Genomic DNA, 23,777 nt, shown 5'->3' with positions numbered 1-23,777 from the left:
TTCCCCCTTTCCCTCTTTGTTTTCTTCATTGCCTTTAAAACTATTCTAGGACGTGAAAATACGCCACCGCGACCACCGCGCTTGTTTATGGCACGTGCTGAGTTTGTCATAAGGGACGTGATAACACGTCGTTTTCTATTTGAGGGTGCGGGAAATTTAAATTGAAGCACGGCCATGTAAGAGTCCATGGTCAACGCGCACAGCTGTGCACATTATGAGTTGTGGTAACGCTTTTTTTGCGTTTCTTTTTAATATTGTTTGTAAAGAAACATGATGACTGTTGATTTGGCGAGGGACCGCGTGTACGCTTCGCCGATGCACCTCTACCATTAACCCGAATTCGGGCTGTAACATGAGTGATGGTTATACAAAATTATACAAAGCACCGAATATTAAAAAGAAAATATTTCGTAATAAAGAACATTTTGTTGTCATCAATCCCTACTATGTCTATATTTTTTTCGCCTTTCATAACTAGCCCAACTCACCATTTTCCTCCTAATGAACTAGCGCAGTTAAACAACAAAACAAACTGCAACAGAACAAAGGTACATTGAAACTCATGGAAACCGTTGACACAAAATACTAATGTAAAAATAAAGTCCATGGAATTTAAGAACACACCCAATGACGTACCAGCAGATTCCAGCACTGGTTGAAAAGTACAAATTTTTATTTATTTATTTTGCTCTAAGGGCGTGACCATTACAGAAGAGTAAGTGGTTGCATGAATTATTTAAAACACAGACACACACACACCCAACAAAAAACTATTAGTGTCGATTAGAAAAAAAATGCATTCCAAGGCTTTTTTGTAACGGTCATGATTCATGATAGAGACTATGGGCGCAGCAAGCTATTGATTATGGTGTGTAGCTTTTGTTTGAAATTGCTGCGGATAGCTTCGTTTTTATGTGCTTTCGACGGGTTCTCGAGTTTCGAGCCAGATGGATCTCGTGAAATGAATGAAGAACACTGGCAGGGCTACGGAGCTGTGAGCTCGAGTCCGTTAAGGACTTGAATGTGGTTGTAACAGCCTGGTTGACCATTGGACGAGGGAACGTGACGCGGGTCCCGGCTGACCTTTTTGGGGGTCAACGCCCTCCAAAGCCCCAGGAGGTCAACGCCTTCCGAAGCCCCTTCCAGGGTGGGATATATTTTGGACTGATTCGGCAGTTAGAATATTTTGGGCCCATGTTCCAAAAGACTAACATAAGTTACTACTTGGCTTAGTATCCCAACTGAGCACTTTACACCACAGCAGTACCTGGTATGACGACAGTTTTTCAATACTGGAAAGAAAACGAAAAAAAAAGCGCAGCTGTGGTTTGTTTCTGAGTGTGCATTTTTTGCTCACTGCGGAAGTCAGGGATTGCGAAAAAACAAACGATGTACTCACTGGCGGCAATAGCTGTGTGCGCGACTGAGCTCGTGCTGACGGCGAGCTCCCACAACTCTTCTGCAACTTGCATTCCCTAGAATCAAGACTGCCGGTCTCTGCAGCCCATTAAGCGCGAGACACATGCGCGAAAATCCATCCGATACGACGTCCGATCCGGCAGTCCGACTGCCTGATCCGAAAAAGTTGGTCGCTTCAGACGTCGGATCGGCGATCCGACATGCGTCCAACGCGCCAGATAGTTTTGCACAGTGGACGGATTGTCGGATGCGTCCAGCCAATGACAGCACAGCTAGCGCGAACGTCATGATGACGTACTGGGTCTGTCGGGACGAACAAGAAAACGGAACGGGCGACGGGAAGCCTAGGTTTAGAAAATTTATTTTTATAAAAAGGTTTTTTTTTATTTTATAAACAATCGCAATTAAAATAAACTAATTCTAATCATTAAAGAAGTTAATAACTTAATTTTTTTGTACTGTATTAACTGAAATAACCAATCAGCGCTGTCCTTTATTAATCCCTGAGCCATCACCATCCAATCCGAAGCCAACTGGCCAGCCTGTCGCGCATGCGCGCACGAGTCGAACCTCAATACAGGGTTCGTCGAATTTTCGACTAAAAGTTCGAAAAAGTCGAACCTGGTCGAACTCGAACCTCGGCCGGTTCGCGACACCCCTAGTTATGGGGGTTATGGCGTACGCCAAAATCAATACCGTAGTCATTTCGGCGTACGCCATAGTCAATACCGGTCTTTTTCGCATACCCCAAACACACTACCCTTACGCCAAATTCAATACCTTGAATAACGTCGGTTCAGCAGGGGTTGAGCTCTGCATTCCGCTAAAACTGGCGGAAGTAACTTTCTGCGGCAAAGTACTCTGATTGTTTGTTGTTTGTAAGAGCAGCGGAACGCGCGCGGCAGGCGTTGTTAATTTTGATTAGCGTTGATACGGCTGACGGCGCACAAAGCTGAAGGGCACAAGCAAGGAAGCTTGGAGTGATTCTGTGTCGATGTGATTTGACGTCGCTTCTTTTTGTTTCTTCAATCATGGTGCAAATGCAGGTGCCCGACTCCCGAACGATTCGAAGGCAAGAGTGGTAGCCCGCCTATCCGCTGGTCTTTCAATCGCATCCACTGTCGTCATTTTGGGCACAGCGGAAGAAAATAAGACGTTCACTATTTTAAATGGCGTGCGATCGGCCTGTCTAGGTTCTGGCGATACCGTTTCAGGCTGTAGATGAGAAAATTTAGCCACTACAGTACGACTGCTAGCCTGGGGTCTGTGCCTCACAACAGATCGAAACGGGTAGGGGTGGGGATCCCTGGCAGCGGGACCTTTCGCCGTACGAGCTGCGGTGCGCTAACACACCCGACCTCCGATACCCCCTTGGGTCACAGCGCTTGCTGAAAGAAGTTTGGTTCGTTTTAAGCAGATTTTGCAGTGCGTAGGTGAGACGCACAACAGCTACGTACTACGTCCTAGATGCCCAAACTGAGGCTCGCTACTTGTGCGCGGCTCTCGTGATCTGGGGAACAGTATGCTCGCCATGAAAATGTTGCAGTGAGAAGTACGGAAAAGTAATATTATAAAAGTAGAGTATTTAAAACTGGCTTGCATTGTCACTGAACATATGAAAATAAAACTGATTAGGAATGCCTATCAGATCGAGTGGGAATGTGATATGATCTGCTCAAGTTACCTGTGAAGTTGCGTCGGCACAGGAATTCAAATGAAACGGCCCTGATACAGATCGTCCCAATCGCGTTGACGGATGACGCAGCGCGTTGGAGGCGAATGCAGAGGCCGTTCCTTTCGATGGCAGATTTCCGGACACGATTCAGAGAGAAATTTCTGCCTCCCGACTATGAGATGCGGATCAGAGATGAGCTAGCCAGCCGTACTCAGCATCCGGACGAGAGCCTCGTAGAATACGTCCGCGCTCTCCAGGAGCTCTACTCCAGAGCCGACCCTACAGCGTCAGACGCGGAGAGGGTAGCTAGGGCGATCCGCCAGTGTCACCCTAGATTTAAACCCTACTTGCGCGGACGTGATTTACCTGATCTGGAAGCACTTGCCAGAGAGGCGCGCATCGTTCAGGCGAGCTTGCTCGCCGAGTTGACGTATCGCCCCCCTCCACGCGCAGAGGAATCTCTGGAGCCGGGTTGCGCCTGTAGGTCGAGGCGCGGGAGCTTGCGACGACTCACGTACGCCGTACGTGGCCGTTACAGGACATAGGAGTGGCGCAACTGCTGTGCCCCGCGCCTTAGATCCCTTCGCTTTTGAACAGAGGCGCAGAGCAGCTAACGCGGGCTCTTCCAGGGCGCATCCCCCTAGGGGAGGCGGCGCAGCCGACCACCGCGGAGTCGCGAATCATTACGAGGGTCGCGGGAACTACAATGACCCCCGGCGCGACACTGCTTCGCGTGATGGTAGCGGCGGACGCTCAGCACACAATGGCAGGAGACAGGTCAGGTGCTATAAATGCAATCAGCTTGGGCATATCAAGCGTCAGTGCACATGGACGGCAGCTCCCCCCCATGGATCTCAGGGAAACGGGAGAGGCCGGCGCCACTAATTGGACTTCCCGACTCGCGGTTGCGGGCCGCTGCCGAGGCCCCTCATCAGTCTGCCAACGGGGCTGGAGTTGCGGTCAGCGACAGGTCGGTGTTTGCCCCGTCGGCATGTCGAACTCAGGATTTGACATCTGAGAAGGGGCCGTACGTGCGCGTCGAGATCGGTGGTAACAGTTACTACGCACTAATTGACACCGGTTCGACTCTTTCCCTGATCGGCGACAGAGTCTACGAAGACTGTCGCCGACGAGCACTTCACGTGCGGGAAGTTTCCACCACGCTGCGTTTAGCAGCAGGATCGGCTAGGGCACAAAGCGCTATACGCCTTCACCTTAGCCTCGACGGCAGTCGAAGGAGGCAGCGTTTTCTCTATCTGCCAGGCATGCAAATCCCTGTGATCTTAGGACAGGACTTCGTCTGCCGGGAGGGGATTATCATAGACTTGAAGAATAACGGGTACCACTATAATCCGTTGACTCCCCTTATCCCCTTTGCCGTCCCACCGAGTTTCGGTCAGGACACAGAAAGCTCACTCGTCGGATCACGAGAGGAGCAAACATTAGCTGCGCGAGTCGTATCGGGAAACGTTGAAGCGATTGTCGCTTCTTACAACGGGCCGGTAGAACAACGGCGTAGGTTAGCAGACGCCTTGCATCGACACGCAGCTATGTTTACCGAGAGGCCAGGACTTACAAACATTTTACAACACAGAATCGACACAGGAGATGCTAGACCATGGGGTTGTAATCCCAGACCGCTGAGTGCGCACAAGCGAGCTCTCCTAGATAAGGCTCTCGATGAGATGATAGACACAGGGGCCGTGAGGCCGTCACAGAGCCCCTGGGCTTTTCCGGTAGTCTTAGCGCCAAAAAAAGACGGTACCGCTCGTCTCTGCGTTGACTAGCGCCGACTTAACGAGATGACACGAAGGGATTCATATCCCTTCCCATCTATTGAGTCCATCATGTACTCGTTGGGTAGCGCGAGGGTTTTCACTACCTTGGATTGTAGCAGAGGTTTTTTGCAGATCCAGGTAGCACCACACGATGTCCAGAAGACGGCGTTCACCTGTCACAGGGGTCTGTTTGAGTTTATCCGCCTTCCGTTTGGATTGTCTAACTCGCCATCGAGTTTCCAACGGCTTATGGACATCGTGCTGGGGGACGCGAAGTTCAACTTTGCCATGGCATACATGGATGATGTCGTCGTATTTTCAAGGTCATTCGAGGAGCACCTAGCACACCTTGAGATTATCTTAAGCAGAATGAGCAAAGCGGGATTAACGATTAATCCAAAGAAGGTCCAGCTCGCAGCCTCAAGGGTCAACCTCTTGGGTTTCGTCGTAGATGACGGTACCTTGAGGCCGAACGAGGATAAGTTGAGGGCCATTCTTGATTACCCACCACCGCGCGACGCGAAGAGCCTTCAAAGGTTCCTTGGAATGGTCGGTTTTTATCGGCAGTTCATTCCAGGGTGCGCTGGACTCACACGGCCACTGAACCTGCTGCTCCACAAAGGTTCAAGATGGGCCTGGGGCAGAGAACAAGAGGTAGCTTTCTCTTCCCTCACGAAGGCGATAGCAGCCACGGCCAGCCTGTGCCTGCCAGACCTTAACCGTCCGTTCGTGGTACAGACCGACGCGAGCGACTACGGGGTCGGTGCGGTGTTATTGCAAGAACATGACGGACAGCTGCGCCCGGTGGCATTCGCCAGCCGAACCCTTACACCGCCAGAACGCAATTACAGCGTGACGGAGAAGGAGGGGCTGGCCGTCATGTTTGCTCTAAAGAAATTCGACCTGTATTTAGACGGGACCACCTTCGTCATTCAGACAGACCACGCCGCTCTCACCTGGATTCAAAGGTTGAAAGAGCCGGCGGGGAGGTTAGCTCGGTGGGCACTCACTTTGCAGCGATACTCCTATACTGTCGAGTACCGAAAGGGCTCCACCAACAAGGTTGCAGACGCACTTTCTCGGGCGCCCCATGATAGTGGTTGGAAGGAGGAGACGCAGCCAGGGGATTGCGAGAGACGAGCTTCCTGCGCGGCCGCTCATAAGCGAGACAGCGGGAAGGGATCGATGCAACAGGAGCTCGTCGCAGTGTTAGGAGGCCGCACGAGGGAACAGAGGATCGTGGCTTGGGGTGAAGTGGTGAGCAAGGAAGAGCTTGTCGAGGCCCAAAAGGCAGATGGTTTTTGTCAGCGGGTGTTGGGGAAAATTGCGGAAATAGCAAGCAACACCGGGAACGCTGGCGGTCAATTTAACGAACATATTGATTCATACTTGCTGGGTCAAGACGGCTTATTGCTCCGCTACATTCCAACAATCGACGACGAGGAGGGGAACGACTCTCCGTTCAGGGTGGTGATTCCTAGGAGGCTACGGAGGCGGTTTATCGGATACTTCCACGACTCGGCTTTGGCTGGTCATGGCAGCGGCAGCAAGACTTTTCAAAAGTTATGTCGCGTCGCGACCTGGCCGGGGATGAGACAGGACACACTCCGATACGCCCGTAGCTGCCCAGCCTGCCAGAAAGCGAAGCCGCGAGGGGGAAAGCCCCCAGGCCTGATGCAGCCTGTAGTGAGTCACTACCCGTGGGAGATGGTTGCTTGCGACATCATCGGCCCACTTCCAAAAAGTCCCCGTGGGAACCAGTATTTATTGGTAATAACCGATCATTTCTCGAAATGGGTGGAGTTACACCCGCTGAGGAAGCTGGTCTCGGAGCGCATCTGGGAGAAGTTGTTGGAAACTTTCATGCGCTTCGGTACACCCACGTGTCTCATCAGCGATAATGCTAGCTATTTTACCAGCAGAGTGTTCACTGAGTCCTGCTTGGCGCTAAACATAAAGCACAAAAGGACGACACCATACCATCCTCAGGCTAATATCACTGAGAGAGTGAACCGAAACTTGAAGAGCATGCTGATCACACTAACGGAGAGACACAGGGACTGGGACGAACACATTGTCGAGATGGGTTTTGCAATCCGGACGACCGTGAACAGATCTACTGGGTTAACGCCTGCGCTTCTAAACTTGGGTAAGGAGCTATCGTCTCCGCTGGAGAACGGGTTACGAAATAACCAAGGTTCGACAGAACGCCCACTCTCTAAATACGCGGCGGAGTTGAAAGTTCGCCTTTCGAATGCGTTGCACGACGCCAGAGAGAACCTCGTTGCAGCAAGGATCGAACAGGCGACCCAGTACGATAAGACTCATCGTCACCTGGAGTACAAGGTGGGTGACTTGGTCCTCAGGAGAACCCATCCTTTGAGCAACGCAGCGAGCGGATTCGCAGCCTCACTTGCTCCGAAGTGGGAAGGGCCCTACGTGGTAAAGGCACGACTGTCACGTCTTACCTACAGGCTCGCTCAGGAAAATGCGAGCGAGGAGTCTGGCCCGGTCCACATCACAGACCTAAAAAAGTACCATCTTCGTGATCGGGATGACGATGAACGAGAACAAAACGAGGAATCCTCCGTTCCGCGTGACTCTCGCGCGCGACCGGCAACGCGGCCTAAGCGCGGTAGCCGAACAATGCGCGAACCCGTCGGTGAGAGATCCGACAGGTGCTCTGCGCGGCGCTATAATCTGCGGCCTAGAACTTGATCTAATCTTTGCAAGATGTTAATAGAGCTTGTTCTGTCCAGAAATGCCCCCCGGAGGAACCAGAATGGGCGGCGCCATCCGGGAAGGCGACCTTCCACTTCCCGGGATACCGGCGGAGCCAGCTGGCCCAACTCCCAGGGTGGTCAACCCTTCCGGCAGAAGACCAGTCAGACCAACGCACCGGGTGGCCAACCCGTTCGGCAAGAGAATGGCCAGACAAGCCGACAGGGTGGTCAACCCCGTTGGAAGGGGGAACGGCCAGACCAACCAACAGGGTGGTCAACCCGGTTAGCAAGGAGCAAGACGGACCAACCGTCAGGGTGGTTAACCTGGTTGGCAGAGACGGGGTGAGCAATCCCGACGTCGACCACGTCAACGAAGGCAGGGCGGCGGAGACGCGGAGGACCGGAGAGTCCCAGGGACACGCTGAAGGACGAGGTGCTGAAGATTATGACGGTGCAGAAGCAGACGCGTGCCGGCCAGCGCACCCGCCTCAAGGCCTTTGCGGCCATTGGGGACTTCAACGGCCAGTGCTCCAAGAGCTCCAAAGAGGTGCCAGTCCTGCCAAGTGCTCCAAAGAGGTGGCCACGGCCATCCTTCAAGCCATCATCCTGGCCTAGCTGTGCGTCATCCCCGTCCGTAACGGCTATTGGGGAAACAAGAGTGGAAAGCGCCACACCGTGCCCTGCAAGTGCCCAAGAAGCTGCTGCACATGGCGGGCATCGAGGTCTGCTACACCTCGGCCCGCGTCTCGACGGCCACGCTGGGCAACTTTGCCGAGACCACCTACCTGGCCATCCAGCAGACGTACAGCTACCTGACCCCGGACCTGTTGCGGGAGCGAGAGCTCATCAAGCTCCCCCACCAGGAGTTCATCTTGGAGTCCAGTGACTCGGTCCAGGGACTCCGGATACTCCGGACCCCCCCGGAGTTTGAGGCTTGAGGGGAGGGGAGTGTGGGAGACAACGAGCCACGCTGAACGTGGATGGACGGCCCCGTGAGCGGCGAGGAAGAGGAGAAAGGGACGCTCGTGGGAGGTGCGCGTGGACAGAGTTCGAAGGGCCGTGACGAACGAAAGAGGCGGTGCTGAACGAGCCCAGGCAAGACCCGGACCCCAGGGCAACCGTGGCCTTCCACAGCATCGACGGCACAATTTGAGTATTTATAAAGTGTTTCTATGATAGCGCTCTTTGTGTGACTTCCTCGGAGCGAGTAGAACTAGGCCTGATCGGGAATTGACAGGCGACCCACAAGCTTTGCAGAACGTGGTGGAGAAAGGGTAGAATTGCATGCACGTTGTGATGCGCCGACGAGTGACGGACGTAGAGGTAGACGTAGTGCTTGGTGCATATCACGTCGTGCACCTTGAGATCGCGCAGCACGTTGATGAAGTTTATGCAGTCCACCACCACTCGGTTGGCGTCCTTGTCCCTGTATGAAAAGACGAGTAGATAGTGGGACGACGAGCTGTCTTTCTGACAACACTCTGCTCCCTCTACGACCGATGGGACGTTGTTTTGAATAAAGAAATTTGCGATAGCGATCCAGATTTTATAGGGTATCGATACCGAAAGGTCCAGTTCGCAATGGAGATAGTCTCGCAGGGTCATTTTTTGTTGCGAAAAGATATCGACGAACGTGACCTGTTTCAACATTTTACTCCCTCGATCGTTCAAATCAGTCACCGAACCTTTTTGTTAATGTATATGGGGGCGTTGGCGGTTTTTTATTTCAAATGCATATGGGCACGTTGCTGTCGTCGTCCTTGCTGTGAGGCGCGGACGTGGATGGATTGGAGAGTAGCGGCGCCATCATCGTGGAGACGTCTTCCATGGTTTTACGGGGCTTGTCTCGCATCGAGTTGGACAACAGGTCGTCGCTGTCGCATATCAGTCTGTTGAGAAACTTTGTTTCGACCGGAACGATGACTTCCACGGCGTCGGCCACGGACCACCTACAACGGGCTAGGAAGAGGCGCAAGGCCGTCGCCGAAACAAACTGCCCCCTAAACAGGTTGTAGCAATTAGACACGGAGGCAAAAGCCTCGAGTAGTTCCTTCTCGAGAAATTTCTTGTTGATGACGCTAATCTCGGTCTCGTCCTCGATAAAGAGCTTGATGAACATGTTCAAAAAGTCGGCTAGTACGCGTTGGTCCACCTCGCACGTGGATATGGCCGCCATGGCGCACTTCGCTCCGTTGGCGTCGCGCGTAGTGTGCATGGCAGTAGACATGGACGTGCACCACGAGATGATGGACGACGACACGCTAGGCGAGATGTGGTGTTCCAGACAGTTGGGCGACTGGACCCAGAGTAGAAAGTCGTTAAAGAAGCGCGAGTCGTACAGGTAGGTGTTTTCGCCGCGGTAGCTCCTGCAGAAACGCGTGTGATAAAACAGGTTGGTGGCCATCCGAAATAGCGCCGTGTTTGAGTAGGTGGCAATTTCTTCCTGGCGCGGAGTGGGTATGCCCTTGGTCATCTTGAGGCACTGTAAGGTGGCCCCAAACATGTCCGAGTCCATCATCTCAAAGTTTAGGCACTGTAGAAACAGACCGAGGTTACGGGGCGAGACGCAACAGGCCTGGCTGTAAAATTTGTTGTGCTCCTGCGTGCCCTGGTCCGACTGTTTGTGCACTTCGACGAAGCGAGAGTCCACGCGCCCGTTGCTCATGCACTGTTCTATGATGGAGGCGATGTTAAGGACCGACACCTCGGTGGCCGGCGCCTTCTCCTTCTGCAGGGCTAGCACGTAGTGGTTGGTACGCGGCACGGGGATCGTGTCGGAACTTTTCATGATGAGCTCGTTGTGGTCACGCAGCGTCGTAGAGATGGCCGGATCGATGATGTTGACGTCGTCCGTGACCCGCTCGGCCGGCATGACGGTCCGGAGCGTCATGTAGTCGGTGTCGCAGCGGTACACTCCGTTCTCGACGTTACTCGTGTACAACCTGTTGCTCTCTTCGACCAGGAGGTTGATGACGTCCTGTGGCTTGTTGTTTTGCGAAAACTTTACGCGAATGGCCCCGACAATGTTTTCGTTGACGGTGTGTGGCTGCGTGATCCTGTGCACGAGGCTGAGACCGTTGGCCACGTCGAGCCAGTTGTGGCCCATGGCGCTCTCAAACTGAAAGATGGGGTTGCACTTTACGCGCACCGCCGCGTAGTTGCACAGGGATACTAGCATGACCGCCGTAATCTTGGCTGCCGTCCTTGCGCCCACCGCCATACCGCGAGTCGCCTCGCGCGCATGGGAAAATATCCCTTCGATGTAGAGGAGTAGCAGGCGCAGAATGGCAGTAGCGTACGCGTCCACGTACGGCTTCAGATCCCTGATGACGCGCTGAGTGGTCGACGAGGAAGAGGTTTTCCTAAGTATGTTGAGACTGTTTCGTACGTATTCGATTCCCATTACGCAGTGAAATACTGTATTGTCATTCAGCAGCGTTTGGATGGCCATCTGATCCATGTCGACCGTCATCAGTATGTTACTACCGAGCTCGAAAACGCGAAAGAGCATATCTGCAACCGGTTCCACATCTCCGTTGGTCAGGAGCGTCGTGCGCGCCTTGGTAATGTGCTGCATGAGTTTCTTGGACGAGTAGCCGAGTAAGGTCGACGTGTCGTTCGGGAGCGTGGGCACGTATTTATCGCCATCTCTCCTGTAAGACACGTTTTGATTTCCCCGCTGCCGGAATACGGGTAATAAAATATCGGTGGCGTCTTCGTGATTCACCGAGTGTTGACATCGTCCCTTTTTCAACAGGTCTAAAAAATTTTTTGCGACAGACATTTTTATAATAAACAAAATTGCTACCGCCTATGGGAGGTCGACTCCGCTCCCAGTCGAGGTCAACCTAGATATGGAGAGAATATATATTGCGCACCGAGTAGAGGGCTCCTCTCATTATCGTCGCTATGGCGCACCTTGTTACGGATCCCATAAGCAAGGAAGTCGTGCGTCGCTTCAAGACGTTCGCCGAATGGCGACTTCGCACCAGAGCCACGCCTCGAGACTTTGCCTATGCCGGCCTAGAATATTGCGCTGACCGGAAACACATCTACTGTCGGCACTGCAAATTTCAAGTCGCCGAACAGGACTGGGAGACGCTCACGTTTCACCCGATGGACCTTCACCGCCGAATGCCGTGCAAGTTTCTCGAGCAGTACAGGGACCCGCGGCTGAACGTAGCAAGGGTCGTGTCCGTCTTGCCGAGCTACTCTCACCCGGTCTACAAGAGATACGTCGACGAGAAGATTCGAGCCAAGACCTTTCACGATGTTCGAGGCCCTGCGTTCGCCAAGGCCGGCTTTTTCTGCTCGCACGACGACGAGCAGGGCTACCTCTCCCGCGAACAGATAGTGACCCGCATATTCGTTTGTTTCTACTGCGGGGTGCAAGTATTTTCGATCCTCGACTGCGAAGAAGACGATCCGTGGCTGCTACACGCCCGCAGGTCCCCCAATTGCGTGTTTCTACGAGTGAACAAGACCTATTACTACGTGCACGATGCAGTCGAAAAGTTTTACAGGAGCGAGATGTACTGGGCGTCTCACTTTCCCGAGATCGACGATCTCGTCAAGGACCCAAAGTTCCGCAACAGGACTATGAGTACTCTGTACACGGCCAACCTGACGCATCCCTTGAACGTATCGGCGATGGTGAGTGCCATTCGGAGCAGCAAGGCGACTCCGTTGGGCAGTCACACTCTGTTTGAGCCAGTGAACGCCCTTCCTTCGTTCGATCACAAGGCTATCGGTAGGTGGGGTAACTTTGTGATAGATAGCGCGATCTGTGATACGCACTATTCCGCTATAAAGTCACGAGACGAATCAACTAAGAGGTGCATCGTATGCATGAAGGCTCCGGCTAACATTGCCTACTTGCCGTGCGGACACTGCGTGTCGTGTTTCGACTGCACCATATTATTCAAACATTGCAAGGCCCGTAGACTCAAAATCGACTTTATTTCTAGAGTCTACTTTGCTTAAGAACATGTCTTTCTACTGGAGACTGTTCGACCACGACCCGACTGTGGCCAAGGTGATGTCCGACTTTAAAACTTTTGCGACGTGGCCTTTCCGCAACAGCACCCCCCCACCCAAGGACTTTGCCATGGCAGGACTCGCCTACGATCCGGAGAAGCGGATTCTCAGCTGCTCGATGTGCCAGCAAAAGACTCAACTCTCTACTATCGTGGCCTCGGACGAAACACTTCCCCAAGGACTGCACGAATCCGACTGTGACGCACCGCTACGCACGCTGAGTCCAGACGTCTCGGCGGTGGTGACCGAACGAGCGCTTGCCTTTAGGCCCGAGTTTCAGACTTACACTGCGAGGTTCGCCTCCTTCGACGCTCGGCCGAAAGAAGAAGACGTCTTTGACGTGGATTACATGGCATCTGCGGGATTTTATTACCTGACCGATCGGACCGTGGAATGCTTTTGTTGCGGACTTCGGTTGCTTTCGTGGGAAGCCGACTACGACGACCCAGTCGAGGAACACGCCAAGTACAACCCTCGCTGCCCCTATCTTCGATTGTGCGCGAGCGTAACCTACATCAAGGAGGTGTCCGACGTGTATAGAAATAGCGATTTATTTTGGTTGCTAGAATATACCAAGGACATTGAGTTTGTCTCAAACAAATACAGCCTAGACTTTATAACAGCATTGGCCACTTCCAAGTTTGATCTTTCCTGTCCGAACAAGCTAAAGTCCTTTCTCGAAAACAGCGATTCTTTTTCGGCGCTGAGGGTAGGACGTCCGTATCCCACGCGCATCGACAAGACGAGCATCTCCATGAAGCGGTCCGATCCGTCCACGACGATTTGCGTCGTCTGCATGAACTGTCCGGTGTGTATAGTTACTTTGCCCTGTGCCCACGCCGCCTTATGTTTAAATTGTCTATTTCCAATGATTTACAATTCGAGAGAGCAATCTGTGTGTTGCCTTTGTAAATCTGCAGTGAGTGGAATGTATCGAATTCATTAAATAAACTATTTGTACTGGCACTAGTGTAGTGTGCATGCAAAAGAACGATTCGTGACTCAAAAATATAAGCACGCGAAATATTTATTTTCAAGCATAACTCAGTCGTCTTCTTCGCCCATTGAGTCTTCTCCTTCGTCGTAGTTGAAGGTGTTTAGGACGATCGGACCCAGCATTCTGTCGTCGTCCGATTCGAGATATTCGTCGGCGTCACTGTCGTAGTCGTCACTGTAGCCGTCGTCACCGTCACCGTCGTCACTGTCGAGGTCTTGGTACTCGATGTCACCCACAACACCGTCCACACCTTCGATAACGTCTAGGTCGGTTGGCGCAATGTTTCTTAGTGACGGAGACACTGTGCTAGAAATACACAAAGTGTATTCACCAAGGTAGACGTCCTTGTTGGGGACGTCTCTAGCGGTGAGTAGTCAGTCTTCGATGCACGTTGAGAAATTGGTGAAGCGTTTCTCGGCGTATAAATCCGAGTCCGGTCATGCAGAGGCTCCGTATGCCAACGTCGATGATCCTCTTTTCTGCGAGATACATCAAGGCTTCGTCGTCTAGGTCTAGGCACGATCAATCTGCAAGTGAGTCAAATTAGGTAGACCGTCCGCTAAGCACTTTACAGAGTCGTTGGTCAAGCCGGGTGCGTGACGTAGGAGCAAAGTCTTGATGTTCGGGTAGAAACGAACCAAATCACTGACGTGGCGGTCTCGCAGCATTGGATAGTGCACCAACTCCAAGAATGTGATGTGCGTAGGAAAGCTTCTTAATATTGAAATTTCGGTATACGCACAGTGAATTTGCCCTTCCACGTTGTCCCAAGCGTAGCCCTCTTCTTCGTGGTATATACTAAGCACCACTGTTTTCCAATCCACCGCGCTTGACACTCTGGACTGAGCGAACACTTGTACGCAGGTGTCGGCCAGCGGGAGAGATGGGGACCTGTCTAGTCGAGCCATTGTCGCTTTGGGTTATAGGGTAGTAGTCGTGTCGTGTCGTGATGTCGGGGGAGAGGGTAGGGTTAGCTTTGCTGTAAGCGTAGTACGTGCGAGTACATATATATATATATACCCTCACTCGCTATCTGAAAACGGAGATAACGTTTCGCTACAAAAAACAAAATCGTACATTTCCTGACTCAACTGATTCGAAGCGCAAAAGACAAAGTGCGTCACGTTATCTTTAGAGGCGAAGAGTTCCGTCGTTATCACCAAGATAGCGTATATAGATTCGTTGTTCTGCAATATCACTCGAAGGACAGCTCGACTGGCGTTTCTTATTCCAGTCAGACACAAACTCTTGAGTCGACGCAAAGGAGCCAGATGAATCAATCCCTCGTTCCTGATACGGCCACCGTTGTTGCTGATTTGAAGATGTTCGAGAGATTGAGCGTAGGTCGCCAAGTATTGTAGAGCAGAGTTTGACAATAGGGGGGCGTTCCTCAGGAGTATGGTCTTGAGGTGCGTATACGTACAAACAATGTACAACAATTGTGCGTCCTCCAAGGTCGGATAGTCGACAAGGTCCAAAACGGTCAGAGCGTTCGCGGACACATGAGAAAGTTTACAAATTTCGGAGAACAGGACGACCCTCTCTCGTTCAAACACTTCCTCATTTGAGTCTTCCGAATAAACGTTGGCCACTACTCTGCTCCAGTCGAAGGTTCGCGATTGATCAAACTTGGTGGCCTCGCGAAACACTTTGGACACGCTGGATGCTACTCCGGTCATGTTCTACGTTTGTCGACGCGCTTCGGCAGGCGCGCGTATATATACGTACGTTTTGTGTATGTAGAAAAATAAAGCCTCTCGAATGATTGTTTGTTTATTTCAAAAAAGACACGTACTAGACGTTGCGCAAAGCTCGCATAATGTGATCGCTTTCGGTGTAGTATCTCTTGTACTTGTAGCGCCTGATCTCGTCACTGACGTCGTCGTCACCGTCGTCACCGTCTTCAGCGTCGTCGTCGCTATCCACGTTGCGCTCAGCGTAGTCGTCGTCCGAATATCCGTGAAACTTGGGCTCATTATTATTATTATTATTATTTGTCTCGTACACCGTCCGTCTGGTACGCAGAGTCGATTTGTAGCGGCCTCCGCCGGTCGAATGGAAGAAGCTATCCGTGGACGGACCCAGCGGTCTCTTTTCCGAGTCGTCCACGATCCTGTAGTTGGGGCGATTGGAAACGCGATACTTGAATTCCTTTCGCACGTTGTCGCGCGCGTTTGGACGAAACTTTGCACCAGACTCTCGGTGCACGATGTTGTCGGAATAATACGTGTCGTGCGTGGGCAATTTTGTAAAGTCGCCGTTTATTGTCCTATACAACTCGCCTAGCTCGACCATCTCGTAGGCCACGACTATGGTTTCCAGAAAGGACAGCGGTGGGTCGCGAATCACGTCGATCCACTGCCCCACCTTGATCGAGCGGCTGGTGACCACGTCGTGAAACTTGCTAGATATCTTGTCAATGTTTACGTCCACCAAGACTCCCGAAACGTAGGGCGAATGATTATCTCCGGTGGTCCTACCGACTTTGGTTTCCAACAGGGCTGCGCCGTTGCTTCTCGCTTTAAACACGGGATAGAACGAGTTAGATCGAATAGCCTTGGCCGTTTCGGCGTACTCCCTTCCGCACATGACGTCGCCCTTCTTGTTACGCACGGGCACTATCGAGTACATGTCATTCAACACGTGAACTGGAAATTGATTGACGAAAATTGGGGCGCTGCGCTTGTGCATCTTAAAGACCTGAAAGTCTCTGATCACGTCGTTGGCAAGCTTTATGAGACGGTTCTTGTCCGACCGCAACCCCTCGTGAGCGCTCGTGAGAAACCTGAGCAGGCTCGGCGGGAGTTGGTCGAAAGAATAATCCACGCGCACTTGATACATTTTTTTATTACACGGGATACATGTACTTGGAGTCGCTGCTGGTGTTTCTGCACATTGTTCGCCTACCGACACTGACGCTGCGACCGAGTCGGCCTCGGTTGATGGAAATGCTACGGCTCCTCCTGTTGCCGACGCTGCGACTCCTCTTCCTTCCTCTTCTTCGACCCGAGGAGAGAACGCTCCTACTCCTACTCCTCCGCCGCGCGACGCTTCCGCTCCTGCTCCTCCGCCGCGCGACGCTTCCGCTCCTGCTCCTAGTCCTCCGCCGCGCGACGCTCTTGCTACGACTCCTCCTCGTTCTTTGACTCGGTGGTCGAATCTTGTCGAGGATCGCGTGAGTTATCAGCGCGTGCCTGGCTCGATTGATCGGACATGACGCCGGCAGTCGGTGTTTGCGAGCAAAGGCCTGAATTAGTTTCCCCAATAAAAGTTTCAGGTAGGTTGGACTCTGTCCTCGTTTAACCCGCATGGAGCCGAGAATGCGCCTTTGATCTTCCTTGGTGAAATGTTCGAGGCGATACGGCTTTCTCGTATCGAGTCTACGACCGTTCCTGTTGCATCTCGAACACTTTGTTCTGGCGGTTCGTTTCGAGAAACCGCACTTGGAACATTTGACCATTTTTATTTACTCGTTAAAAGCCATGCCTCTCAACAGAGCCTCGACATTTTCTGGAACGCGCGTCGGAAGACGCTCTTTGTTCTTGAGTTTGTTCACGTAAGAAGAGACCTTGACGGCGATGGCGTTTTCGCGAAACGTTGTCGAAAGCGGGTGCTTGGTGACAGAGTTGTGGGTGACGACTCCCTTTTCAAAGTGTTCGCGGACGTCGCGGGGTATCTCTCTAAACTTGTAGCGTTTGGCCAGAACGTTTGTCGGGTACTGCGATATGTCGTACTGACGCTGCTTACAGTATTGTACGATCGCCTTTCTCAGAAGAAGGTTATTTATCTGAGTCTTCAATTTCGGATTAGGAGTAAAGGACTTTTCAATTTCCAATCGCATGTCTGTCGGTAGACTACTAATGTCCGGGACTTTTGTCAGGGAATAAAATCCCTCACCCGTCTTCTTTGTCCGGCGGGCGCCGGTCCGTCGACGCTTATTCTTCATTCTCTCGAAACGAACGAACGTGGATATGTTTTCAAACAGAGCGTCTCATAGGGCTCTCGTAGGTTTTTTTTGCTCGTCGTCCATGATCATTCGGATGGCCGTTTGAATCCGCAAGTATCGCAACACGTCGCCCGTGTACAGGTGTTGATATGGTTTATAAACGACGGCAGTGTGTTCCCAAATGGCTTCACCAATCACAAAGTCCTCGATGAATTTCCTCAATATTTTTTTCTGCGAGTCCGATTCCATCATTTTTATAATTGTAGTATCGAGGGCCCTCCCTCGTAATCCATCACCGCATCACACAACGCTCGAGCGTTCAAGTCGCGATCTGTGGACAGTTCCTCGGCCAGGCTCGGTTCTCGTCCATACTTTTCTTTAAATTCGACTCGCCACTGCCGCTTGCAGATTTGCTTCTCCACGATGTCGACCCGTTCGTAGCACTCGACGTCGATTTTGTTGTCTTTCAACACGACGTTCATGACCCTGTAGTCGTCTCGGCGCAGCACAAAATTTATAAACTCGATCACGTTGCGAAAGGCAACGTCCACCCTGGTCATGCGCTTAACTGCCACGAGCGCCTTGTAGAGGAATTCGCGTTGGCGCAACGCGCCGAGTTCCTCAAAGGCGCGTTCGAGTTTGTAGGCAAAACCCTGATCTACCGTGTAATGGTTTAAGGTCTCGATCGTCATAGGGCCCAAGATTTCTCTAAACTGTCGCCTGATGGCTTCCACCTTGTCCGCGTTACTTTCGGCCAGTTCAAAATTGTATTGCGGAACGTGAAACGGCGTCACGCCGGAATACCTGGGGGTTTCTATAGCGCTCGATGCCGGTGACTCCATCATTCCGTATTCTTCGTTTGTAAACAACATTGCGCGGTCAGAGGCGTCGTCCAATTCCGAGTCCCTTTTCTTTCTAGCTGCGGGATGGGTAGGCGACGAAACGGGTGGTGGAGACGCAGACGACGACGAGGCGCTATAACTATCGAGTACCAGATACTCCGCGTCTTCGTCATCAGAGAATATGGGTGGTGGTGGTGGTGTTTGAGCTGCCCTCGCGGGTGGCGCTTGGGGTGGTGGTGGTGGTTTTTGAGCTGCCCTCGCGGGTGGCGCTTTTGCCGGTGGTGGCGGTGGCGGTGGCGGTGGCGGTGGTGGTGGTGTTTGAGCTGCCCTCACGGGTGGTGCTCGGTGGGGTGGCGGTGGTGTTTAAAAATAATTTGACATAAATAAGTGCTTTTTAGAGGCCTAGAGCTCTCTAAGAAGCCTCTATGAGGCCTAGAGGCCTTCTCTGCAAACCACTTCTCAAATCGCTCTAATGACACACCAAAGATGACAATGTCGCACTTAAAGTGTACCTTGTAAACGGAACCTTTTCGCCCAACTGGGAGTCCATGGCATTCATTTCGTCCTTCTATGGCATTGAACATGTGACATGACACCTGCGATTCTCAGTATTCTGATAGGAAGTGTATAGCGCAAAATTAGCAGATATGTATTTGATTGTGCATACTTGTTTGCAGGTGGTGGGAGCGATCAACATGTTCAGCTGCCTCAACTGCAGGATCTTCAGGATTACCATCTACAGGTGGAACCAGCCCAGTGTTTTCTAAGCATGATTCAGATTGCAGTGGAAGCCCACAACGGGAATTGGAGCTGCTGCGTAAAGCTGTAGAACTTCAGAAGAAGTGTTCAGTGGTGAGTTGGTTGTTATTTTGACTTGTTCCCAGCCATCTTTTGATTGCAGCAAAATGCAACAGAAGCTGAAAAGTAGGAACTCAAACCGAAAAACTGGCAGCTTTGTTACGGTTACAGCCGTACTATGAAATCGATTTTGTTTCGGTACGCTATTTACTTGAGTCTGAGCCGGCATTGATTTTATGCAGACCCCGAAAGGTAGAAAAATAATAAAAAAATATACTCGAGTATTAGCCAATCGGAAGGTAAAGAACACCGTGCATTTAAAAAAAAAAAAAAACCTGGCTCGTGCTTTCGACACTTCTTTCGCTTTTGCTTTAATGATTTTTATGATCATGGGAAGTGCTACTGCACTCTCCGTCGAATGGATCACTCGAAGTGAGATTCGCCAATAATAACAAAGTAAGTGAGTTTATTGCGGTTCAAGTAAGGTATCTGACACAAACCAGAATACATCGAAGTCAGGACAATGCTAAACTGGAGACGCGAGCTAAGATAACCAGCTCTTCAAAAAGTCGTAGAGGAATCAATCTCTTAGTTTTGCATAACCAGACCAAAAATCGAACCCAATTTTTCTTTTTAATTTTTGTTGGGAGGTGGTATTTTGAAACAGAAACTCGGGAAAGCATCAGAAAACCAGGTGATATGTCATTCACTAAATCTGCATATCAAAAGCCGAGCTAGTCGGATAATAAAAAAATATGTGCCGACTGACCTGCGCCGTCGCAGTTGGGGTCAGGGAATCCGGGATGCTAGTTACAGCCACTCACTGCCAATAGCGGAAAGACTAATTCTGTGGCAGATCAAAATTAGTACGGTGATTGTAACACACGCCGCAGTGCACACATAGAGCCTTAGCACCCTTAGAGCACCTGTCTTTCAGCACCAAAACAATGCACGTTTCATGGCTGGCCTCTCTAAATTCGCAAAATAGGAAATGCTCTTTAAGGACATCCAGACCGATGATCTCGGTACTTACAGTCGAGGCTTTGCAGCCTACACGTGCTTCCTCGAAGGTGGAGATGGTTGCACACAAATCACACATCGCGAAGTTTGCGACTTTAGGACACAGCACCGGCCATGGGTATCTTCAAATATTCAGGTCCAGCTGAGAGGACAAGTTTCTTCGGAGGTCATGAAGGCATCCAACATTCAGAGGATTCGTTACAAGGCATTTGAAATTTAAGCATGAGTGCATTTATTTATTTATTTATTTCAAAATACTGCGACCTCGATGAGGTCATCGCAGGAGTGGAGAGAAAACATACATATACATTCAAAAAGACAATCGATTAAAGATGTACACACCCTACAAACAAAACTTAGAAAACCTTGAAAAATGCAATATCAAAAGATTACAAAAACAATCACATACACTTCAAGTACAGATTCCAGGCACCATACCAGAACACCTACTGTATTTCTAACACAAACTTATCAAAATCGAGACAACGAATGGATCCATTTATGTTATTCCAGTTTTCTATCGTTCTAGGAAAAAAAGAATATTTAAAACAGTTAAGGTGGGCTCTGTATGGTACAAGATTTAATGGATGGAAGCTTCTAGTGCGTGATTCAGTAACAAAACTAACATATTTTTCTCGATTAAGTGTACAGTTATTATTCACTATTTTATGCAGGAGTTTGAGCCGTTCTACAGCGCGTCTAGAATCAAGAGGCGTAAGTCCTATGTCAGTCATGGCAGATGTAGGAGAAAAATTGCGGTCATATCTATTACAAATAAATCTAGCTGCCTTTGATTGTATTGCGTCAATCTGCTTTATATCACCTTTTAGATAGGGATCCCACACCACACAACCGTACTCTAAGATAGGTCTAATCAAGGTCTTGTACGCCGTTATTTTAACTTCCCTAGTTGAAGATTTTAAAGTTCTCTTGACGTATCCTAGCCTTTGCAGAGCACGAGAACAAATAGAACTGATGTGCTTATCCCATTTGAGACTAGGCGTGAAAAAAATACCCAAATACTTGTATTCGTGAACTTGACGCAGAATTATATTACGAGTACCATAGCTAAAAACAGACGGTTCCTTCTTATTAGTAAATGACATAACTACAGATTTCTCAAAATTAATTTCCATCTGCCACTTTTTACTCCAATTCAAAAACTGTTCAAGAGAGTCATTTAGTAAGGCATGGTCATCTACCGAGTTGATTTCGTTGTACAAAACGCAATCATCTGCATAGAGGCGAATTTTAACTTGAAGACCATTTGCAACGTCATTAATATAAAGTAAAAACAAAAGAGGACCTAAAACTGATCCCTGTGGGACACCGGAACTAACTGAGACATTGCTAGAATGAACATCCCTGTATGAAACAAACTGTGATCTATTTTTTAGGTAATCTTCGATCCAATTAACTAATGACGTATTATTTAATATCGCTTGTAATTTCTGAAGAAGCTTATGATGTGGTACCTTATCAAAAGCCTTAGAATAATCTACAAAGATGGCATCAAGTTGTACTCTTTTATCTAAAGCTAAAGCTATGTCGTGAGTGAATTCAAGAAGTTGGGTTGAGGTGGAGTAACACGACGAAAACCATGCTGTTGAGGGCAAAGAATAAAATTAGTCTCAAGGTACTCAGATATCTGTTTATAGACAATATGTTCCAAAAGTTTGCATGAAGATGATGTGAGCGAAATGGGTCTGTAGTTTGTGACCACCTGTTTGTTGCCTGACTTGAACAAGGGGATAATTTTAGCCGACTTCCATGACTGAGGCACTGTTGCAGTAGAAATAAATTTTTTGAAAATGACAGATAGGTATTTTGAACTCCAAAGTGAATAACGGCGAAGAAAAGAATTTGGAATTCCATCAGGGCCAGGGCTTTTCTTACAGTCAAGTTTCATTAGTAGATTGAGGACACCAGAAACACTAATCTCTAAATCAGATAAAGCTGGGTATATACCTTCAAAGAAAAACTCTGAATCATTGCCGTTGTCACGACTGAATACAGATTTAAAATAATCATTGAAACAGTTCGCTATCTTTGTCGGCTCACTTACAGATTCACCTTCAATAGTAAAACTCTGTGATACACTACATCTTGGAATAATAGATCTCCAAAATTTGGCAGGATTTGATTTCATAAATTCAGACAAAGTTACATTAAAATATTTGGTTTTAGCTGTTAACATCTTTTCTTTCAAGGTTGTTTTCAGATATTCAAACGAGGTATGAACAACTGATTCTGTGTTATCTTTCGTTGAACGACGTCTCCTCTTCGTTTGCCGTATCAACTGCAGCACCTCTCTCGTAATCCAGGGGTGCGCAGGGTTCTTTTTCTTTCTAGTAACAGGTACAAATTTGTTGATGCATTTTTCTATAAGGGAGTTGAAATATCTAAGCAACGTATTGACATCAGCGTCTAGACTTATGGCACAAAAATCATCAAAATAAAAACTAAGTTCATCAATAATTGACACATCGTCAGCTCTGTTGAAATCAAGGAACGTGACGAATTCAGGGTTCGAACGCTTGACACGAATGTTAAGGCTGACAAGGACAGCTTTGTGATCAGAAATTCCCTCGACCACCTCGCAGTCATAACCTAGGTTTGCGATACTATGGGTTAGAAAAACAAGATCAAGAACAGAATTATCTCTGGTGCACGTTTTGACAACCTGATCTAGGTCGAATGACACAGCTATATCTACTAGAGCATCACAAATGGCCCTGTCGCGACAGCCAACCACTAGCGTTTCCCAGTTTATATCGGGTGCATTAAAATCGCCCAGCAAGATAAGCTTGAAATTCGCCAGATTGTATTTGTGAATGTAGTCATATATATCAAAGATCGTTTGCAGGCCCGAACTAGGAGCGCGATAAACCGCTCCGATAACAAGAACGAACTTATCAAGCTGCACCTTACACCATAAAGACTCTGTGTTAGGTAAGCAGGGAAGAACCGAAAAGCTAATACCAGATTTAAAAAAAAGCGCGACACCACCACCTCTAGAAGACCTATCGCATCGTACCACGTTGTAATTAGGAGGTGTAAATTCGCAATCAAGAATGCCATCGTGTAACCAGGTTTCCGTAACACACATCACGTGCGGTGAATAAGAAGCTGCAATGCACGAGAACTCTGTAAATTTAGGGACAAGCCTCCGAGCATTAATGTTTAATACAGACAATGGTTTATTCGGTAACTGTCAGTTCGATCCGGTGGCAAGAACCGGAGGAGGAACTTTTATCAGCGTTCTATTTGTTGAATCCCACGAGTATCGGTCGTTGTCAACAAGAGCGTAGTCGTAACGTAGACGGACCTTTGCGCCATTTCTTCGGAATTCGGCAGTACTAAGCCAGAGTTGTTTTCGAATGTCTCTAATACGAGGTGAAAAATCCTCGTTAATAAATATCCGTGTGCCTTTAAGTTTAGAAACATTTTTGAGTATCCGCATTTTGTCACGGAAGTCCATCAATTTAAAAATTATAGGTCGTATTTTACCTTGTGCGGGGATACCAATACGATGACAGCGT

General features: G+C 49.7%; 1 protein-coding gene across 1 annotated transcript; it reads right to left on the bottom strand.

Moving 5' to 3' along the window:
* Window positions 1-22,296: 22,296 nt before the first annotated feature.
* Window positions 22,297-23,422, bottom strand: LOC121834179 (the record flags this gene model as incomplete). The annotated part of the gene is made up of 2 exons (XM_042287921.1): window positions 22,297-22,308; window positions 22,403-23,422. Coding segments are annotated over 2 exons (1,032 nt in total), but the record flags the coding sequence as incomplete, so codon positions are not given.
* Between the last annotated feature and the right edge of the window lie 355 nt (window positions 23,423-23,777).

The sequence above is a fragment of the Ixodes scapularis genome, unplaced genomic scaffold, assembly GCF_016920785.2.
Source record: "Ixodes scapularis isolate PalLabHiFi unplaced genomic scaffold, ASM1692078v2 ptg000597l_1___fragment_1__unscaffolded, whole genome shotgun sequence".
Taxonomy (NCBI): Eukaryota; Metazoa; Arthropoda; class Arachnida; order Ixodida; family Ixodidae; genus Ixodes; species Ixodes scapularis.
This window is presented reverse-complemented; position numbering and strand designations above follow the sequence as displayed.